We start from the raw sequence: 7,793 nt of genomic DNA on the forward strand, positions 1-7,793 counted from the left end.
TATGCCGCGGCGCATTGCCCTATCTTATGGCAAACATGTTATTTTTCAACTTATTTTGATTTCTTTTACTTCTTCAAAACATTTCATACTTTCATAACTTGTTTTACACTAATATAAAAGGTTATGATTGATTTAAACTCAGTTTGATTAAAAAAAACTTAAGATCCCTTAATTTTAATTAAAATTTAATAATCATTTTTATAGATTAATTCTTTAATTTTCATGAATTTGTTTGATTAATTATGTTTGTAGTGCGAGATATTATAGAATCCAACAGCCCCAGAGAGGCGCACACGCCTAAAACAAAACCACACGCAAACCCACTCAAAACTCCCCCTAATGGGGACGATAGCAAAGGAACGCTCACAAATTCATCTACTACCACCTAAAGTGATAGAAAATAGAGGTCGAAAATCTCACTCACTCACCAAAGAAGAACTGATGAGAAGGGCTAAGCAAAACCCTACTCTCAAACGAAGGAGAGAAAGCACTCTCAACAAGGGAGAGAGATTTTTTTTTCCTTCTTTATGTTTTGCCTATAATTAATTGTCATCATTTCCTTTTATCAAGCAGGTTGGCCATCTCATTTTATTCAATGCACGGGGCATTACAGAAAAAATGTTTTAATTATTCCTAAAACTTTATAAAGTGCCTTATATAAAGGGACAATTAACCTTTCAAAGTAATCTTATACTCCTCCTGATATCATTTATAAGATAAAAATAAAAAAAATATTTTTTGATTATATTTATTAGTCATGTTATTAATTTTTTTTATCACAAGTTTTTTTCTTTTTATCTCGTGTTAAATTTTTTGATAAGATAAAGTGCATTATTAATATATATGTGTGTGTTTAATAGGGATAAAGTTAAAAACTTATTAATTAAAATTTTATATAGAATAAGTTAAGTAAGATAATTAATGACATTATGTAAGTAAATTAACAAGTGAGTAGGATAAACAAATAAAGCAAGAAAGTTTTGATATTAATTTAAATTAGGGATACTTTTGTCTTTTCTTTCGTAACTTTGGTATCAAATTAGTAGACTGCAGTATAATTGCTCATGTTTAGCATTTAACACTGAGAAGCTGTAAACCTATGTATATACTTCAGGTTCCATTCTTCCAATATATATATATATATATATATATGTCATTTCAGGTTGCAGTAGCTTTTCTTGATTTAAATTTATGAAATTGAGTTTGATGATTGCGTTAAGCGGATTGTGGTTTTCTACCATAGGATTCTAATCAATCTATATATAATATGTATAAGAACTTTAATTACTTAATGAATCATAAACAGTTGGATTCATTTTTTAGATTCTTTACACGGCACACATGAAGCCCAAATATTGCTAATTAATTAGAAAAAGGCTTAGTGTGAACGAGTTGTTCAAAAAGCCAAAGCCTCTATTGATTGGTTCTTCCTTTAAATTATTAATGTCTAATATGAATCAAAAGAACCGAGAAAGAATGTTTCTATTTCCTATAATCAAACGAACAAATTAACTCTTGAATCTCCCTCTCACAAATCAGAATTGAGCAGCCCAGTTTCTTCATCTATCTGATCCTGGTCCTGACCCTCCTCCTTCTCCTCCTCCTTGTCTTCTACCTCTCTGTCTATGGTTTTCATGGCCAATGCTTCTGCTCTCTTACTCTGCTGACCCCAATCTGTTCGACACAATGTGTAAAGCATCATAGCGAAACACGAAATCTGAGCAGCTAGCATCCCACTCCACAACCCCAACATGTCAAATTTGTAAACAAAAGTAGCAACTATGGCCACAGGCAATCCAATCCCATAAAAAGCACACAAGTTTATTCTTGCTCCAACGTTAGGACGTGCTGTCCCAGATAAGATCCCCCATGAAGCTGTCTGAGGCCAGTTCCCTATTTCGCACAAGCCAACAATTGGCAGCACGCTTGTCACCATGTCTATGATCTGTATCTCATTTGTGAACATTCTCGCCCACACTTTCCTCACAGACACTGTGAAGAAGAAGGCTAAAACCCCAAATATGAATGCTAAAGAAAGCCCTAGAATGGCTGTACATTGTGCACGTGAGGGTTGTCCTGCTCCTAAGGAATGACCAACTCTTGTTGTCAATGCAGAACTGAGAGAGAATGGGAAGATGTAGAGTAGACCAGTGGTTTGTATGAGGATTCCCATGGTGGCCACTGTGGTTTGAGGGTTACCTAGGAGTCCACAAAGAAACAACATTATCTCGTACCACCACCATTCTAAGCAGACAGACAGACAACTAGGCAACGCGAGGCTCAGCAGTGGGCCCCACCCTTGGAAAGCTGCGATGAAGAACTTCTTTTGATCTCCTCCACCACCATGTCCTTGCCACGGTTTCAGAGGCTTCTTGGAGACGACAAGGTAAATCACAAGGCCCAAGTTCATGTTAATGGAGTTCAAACCAGTGGCCAAAGCAACACCTTTCACTCCTAGCTTGAGATACATAGCCAAAAAGTAATTCACAGGCGCGTGTAAAACAGCAGCACAAGACGCAGCCACTGTTAAAGGAGTGGTCAAGCCTTGAGTCCTAAGAAAAGCCCTTAAAGGGAACAAGTGAGCTTGAGCAAGTAATTCAGGGATAGAGAAAAGCAAGTAAACTTGAGCAACTTTGGTGACTTCAAGGTCTTGACCGAGCCATTGAAGTATAGTTGTCATGTTGATCCAAAGGAGAATGATAGGTAGGGAAATAAGAAGGAGAAGACAGAGCATTTTGTGAAAGGTTTGGCTAAGGACGGACCATCTCTTAGCTCCATAAGCTTGGCAGCAAATAGGGTCCATTCCCATGGTGAGACCTTTGAGGACTGAGATACCAGTGATGTTGGCGAAGCCTATGGCTAGTGATCCTCCGGCTAGTTCGGCTTTGCCTTGACGACCCAGGAAGAGCATGGAGATCACAGAACGAGAGTACATGAGAGTGCTTGTTGCTATAATGGGCAATGCAACTTTGGCCAGCGATTGTGACTCCTCTCTCACCTGCGTGCATGCATTCATGCAAATTAACACTTGTTAACTTCATTTTCAGTACCCCAACTCACGCTCCCATGTTTTAGCATTGAAAATTTTTAAAAAGTCTTAATCCTATATTAACTTTCTTAAGAGGTCCTTAATTGTCATTCTTCTTTTCACTTTTCAACTAGATTTATATAATTTGAGTAGGCTGTAGAGACCTCTTACATGAAGGAGTAAATTTTTATGCCAATGGATTTTTTTAAACAAAATTTGGGTCTGAACTTTCAAGTTAACCTTTCAACATTTAGATCGTATTATATTTTCAAATGTATTATATTTTAAAAAAATAGAATACAGTAAAAAAATCCTCTAATTATGAACTTAAAAAACAAGAATTATTATAGTTGAAAAACAACATAATATAAATAGTTAAACAAGTGAGGAAAAAAAATGAACGCCATTTTTATTCTCTTAAATGAGAACGCAATCCACTACTCAAGTTTTGTTTTTGGGGGGGGGGGGCAGAAAGAAAACCTTCTCGTGGAATTTTGATCTGCTTTTTATCTTTATCTTTTCTATTAAATTTTATTTTTATTAAAAAATAAATGCAATGATTTATGCATGTTTAAAATTTGAAATTTAATTACTATATTTTTTCAAACAAATTATAATAAATAATATTTTGTCTCTCAGCAAACACTAGACACAAGTTTTAACGTTGGGCTTTTACCTAAGTAAAGAGAAACAAGGCTTCAACTATAATCAGACGCAAGCCTTGACTTACCCTTGTACTTAAGCCCAACCCCAAACTAAAATACATGATTTGCATTCGACTTTTCATTTTTTGAAAACCAGAAAACCACTTTTCATGTTGTTCTTTTTCTTTTTGCCTTTTTGAATACAAAAAAAACTAATTGAAGGATTAGCTAGAAAGACTAAGAAATTAAAGATAAAGACATGTTGAATTAAATAAGTGAAATGAGTATTTCGGATACTGTGTCAATGAGTTGTGTTTTGCTGTGTAATTGTATCTTAGATTTGTATTTGTAGTAGTAGTAGTATTATTATTAAATTTAATTAATGTGTTGTAACTTGTTTCCCTAGTTGGAGTCAAGTCCACCAGAATATGTGAGGAGGATAAGATCAGGTTGTTAGAGAACATGTGGAACTTGTTTGTCGTACGTGTTGTCGCTTGTTATTTACTAACATAATGTCACTGTTCACTCTCTTGGATCAATTCAATTGTTCATGTTTCAACCCAACAAGCCACTCACTGCACAAGTTCATGGATCCTCAACCAAGTAGTGTGTATTTATATTTATATATGTATATATTCAATTAAATCAAATAGTTTAAAAGTATGTTTGTTGACGGATCAGGTTTGAAGTACTAGAAACATCCATTTAAAAGTATAATAATATGTTTTTTTTTTTTCAAACCATCGCACCATTCGTTATGCAAAATCTGAAAAAACAAAAACAAACACTTTGTGATTTGTGAATAGCAATATGAGCAATAAATTTTTTAAGTATATTTTAGATATGTTGAGGTTGGTTAATAATATTGACATATTATTGGAGATTTTACTTTTTCATAAGAAAAGTTTAAATTTATGTAATATCTTTATTAAAATTTAAAAAAGGCTTTTGAAAATTATTTCTCAGCAATAATTTTAATTTTTTATTACTTATATATAAGTGTCTTTTTATTAAAAGCATACGATAGGATATTAAATACAAACAATTTTTCCAAATTTTATAACCAATGGTAGTACAAGGGGAGGAAGTGATTATTAATGTAAATAGAAATAGTTATAAAAAATAATAGAACGTATATGTAAAGATAAGAAGAATATAATATAAAGAAAAACTTTATTGAAAAATTAATAAATAACAATAAGGAGAAACCCAAATAGGCAAGGTAAGCTAATTCTTGCCTAGTCCCTACGCGGAGAAAACAGGAACAAGCTAATAAAGCAAAAGCCAAAAGAAAAACAAATATCAACTTTCCCAAAATCTTCTAGGCTCTGAGCAATTAATTTCTGCATTTTGATATTAATACCACACGTGAAAATTAATAATCAATTAATCTTGTTAATCCATCAAGATCAAACACAATCACAATCAAAATGCTAAATATGGATATTTTCTCGTCAATATATTCCTTTTATGACCCACCGGCTGGCTAGCTATCTAGTTTTATTCCATATCACATCGTGCCATCAACACTCGTGAGGTTGCCAAAAGCAACAAGCGAGAAAGAACCATCCCAAACAGAGAAAATAAAAGAAACGCAGAGACCAAGAAATCAATCTAGAGAGAGAGAGAGAGAGGAACCTCAGAGAGAGAAAGGGAAGGAAGTTGAGCAGTGAGGTGGTGAAGAAGGCCATGAACAAATCTGCAACTTTTGCTGCTAAAAGCATAAGAAGTGCCTTCATCGCTATTATGATTATTATTATCGTTGTCGTCGTCGTCGTCATCTCTGTCTCTCATTCTTTGCACTTTGGAAGTCACAGCCTCACCACCATTTAGGATTCCTCGAGATTCATCATTCCCGGTGCACATGTTTATCCACAAGTCGTAGATAACTATAAGTAACACAGTACCAAAAAAGTTCCTTGAAAACTACGAAAATTTTACTTTCAAATGGGTGCTTTTGTGTGCGTGCGTGTGTGTTGTATAACTTGTTGGGTTTTTTTTCTGAGATATATATATGTGGCATGAAAAGTATATACGTGTGTGTGTGTGTGTGTGTGTGTGTATGAGAGAGCAAACCTTGGAAGAAAGAGCAGATTGCATGGTCCGAAGAAACAAGTGTACGGACGGTTGGGTTGTGCTAGAAATGATTCTGGGCCATGGCATTGCAGGTTTGATATTTTTGCTGAACAAGGAATGGAGAAGGAGACACAATAGGAGGCAGAGAGAGGGATATGTGGTGATGCTTTGGAAACAGTGGAAGCAGCGCGCGCACATCCCCCCCCTTTCAAACCCTTTCTATTTAATTTATACTTGTGCTAATTATTTTCACTTTTTATATCATATCGTTATACCTATCACCCCCTCCTTCTTCCTTTTTACTTTTTGGTTCCATGATTTTTTCAATTAATTAAAATCCTCTCTAGTTATATAATTAATTGGTATGGTACTCTTGGATCATAATTAAATAATGCCGGGTCTCAATTATCATTAAAAGTTTCTCTTGCAATGTTTTTGAGCCTAAAATGAAGCGACGTTTAATTATAGCTTATAAGTATGAAAGAAAAAACATCAGGCCCAATAAGCTATCTACTAAAACAGGGATTGATCCATTTAAAAAGAAATATTTTGGATTAATAAGCATTAAGTCGTGGAAAAATATGACTCTTAAAAATTAGAGTGACTGAACTAGGAAGACTATTATTTGGGCAATGGACTATTATTTGGATGTACCTTGTATCTCGCAAAACCGTCCCCCACAAGAGCAAATATTCCAGCACAATGCAGCCAGGCTCCTTGTTTTGTGGACATAAGGGCCTCATACCAACATCCTAAATAGAGTTCCAAAGAGAAAATAAGGCAACAACAAACAAGCAACAAGCTCACAATATACAGACTCTCATTCTTTTATTTAAATTTACTTTGTATTTTGCACTTAATTGTAGTCATTTTTCAATTCAATTGTAATTTTTGCAATACTTGTAACTTGGTTTCAATTATCGTTCAAACCATGAACACAATGTAACCTTTTAAATGTACAAAAGATAAGTCCATTGATGCATGGGCTCAATCAAATGAGATTTTTTACCGTCTCTATATCTCTTCAATGGATAACATCCTTCAATATTATCTTAATTATATTCTTGAATTTGTTATATCTTGTTTAATCATTTCCAAGAAAATTATTTTGAATTTAGAAATAAAATAATTCTTGTTCAAATTTTCAAATGACATGGTATCTACTATCTACGGTAGTTCTTTAGAACTCTCTAGCTACTTGTTTGTGTATGTATGTGGGCACAATTGATTTTGTTTTTTTTTTTTATTTGTTAGGATTAGGATTTTAACCCTAAAGTACTATCTTTTGGACTCCAGAACCGTGCAAGGTAATTGGTAAAAGATTATCAAATGAACTAATTAAATTCCTTTTATAGCAAATAAAGACCTCAAATCAATCAAATCATTAAAGATCTGTCGTGGGGAAAAAATTGCATAGAGCTGAAGATTTGAATATCATCTTGCAATATAATGCGAGAGAGAGAGAGAGAGAGAGAGATGAGAGAGAGAGGACATGGTTGGGCATGGCATGATAATAATAATAGTAATTAATATATTAGATAATTGAAAAAGGGATTATAGCTAGCGAATATAATGTCTATTCAGGATCCACAAACTATGAGGACGTTCATTACATTTGACTTGAGATTTATAATTATAAAAGTTTGCTGATTCTCAAAGTGGGGTTTACGAGTAGTATTCTTAGAAAATGCTAGTGAGAATGAATGCCATCTATATAACATTTCAATGGCGGCCAAAATTTCCAGAAAGGAATTTAATGGTCAAAATATTAACATTCTGAAATATGCTTTTGGGCTGATCGAACATATTATAACAAGGACCAAATTGTGGAGAATAATATATATGAGGTAGTACAAGGTTATATATTCTAAATGTTCCTTAATTGGAGAATCAATTCGGCGGTATGTGGATATTTCTTAGGCGTACAATTAATACATTAAAGGGAGTATTTAAAGATTTGACAACCCTCAAAATGTATCATTGCTTAATTCTGGAGAGATTGAAATTCCCAAATCCCCACCCAAATCATTCTAACAATCATTTCA

General features: G+C 33.9%; 1 protein-coding gene across 2 annotated transcripts; it reads right to left on the reverse strand.

Moving 5' to 3' along the window:
* Positions 1-1,337: 1,337 nt before the first annotated feature.
* LOC129289814 (protein DETOXIFICATION 53) lies at positions 1,338-5,853 on the reverse strand. Of its 2 annotated transcripts, XM_054926578.1 has the most exons (3): positions 5,749-5,853; positions 5,311-5,561; positions 1,338-2,998 (listed from the first exon to the last, which is right to left on the reverse strand). In XM_054926578.1, the coding sequence occupies exons 2-3, from the start codon at positions 5,536-5,538 to the stop codon at positions 1,529-1,531; spliced, it is 1,698 nt and encodes a 565-aa protein (XP_054782553.1). In that variant the 5' UTR covers positions 5,539-5,561; positions 5,749-5,853; the 3' UTR covers positions 1,338-1,528. The 2 variants fall into 2 exon arrangements, with proteins under 2 accessions (XP_054782553.1, XP_054782554.1); XM_054926579.1 differs by lacking the exon at positions 5,749-5,853 and having other exon boundaries at positions 5,311-5,607.
* Positions 5,854-7,793: the final 1,940 nt, after the last annotated feature.

The sequence above is a fragment of the Prosopis cineraria genome, unplaced genomic scaffold, assembly GCF_029017545.1.
Source record: "Prosopis cineraria cultivar Desert tree isolate PC_DT_omini unplaced genomic scaffold, ASM2901754v1 PC13, whole genome shotgun sequence".
NCBI classification, from domain to species: domain Eukaryota; kingdom Viridiplantae; phylum Streptophyta; class Magnoliopsida; order Fabales; family Fabaceae; genus Prosopis; species Prosopis cineraria.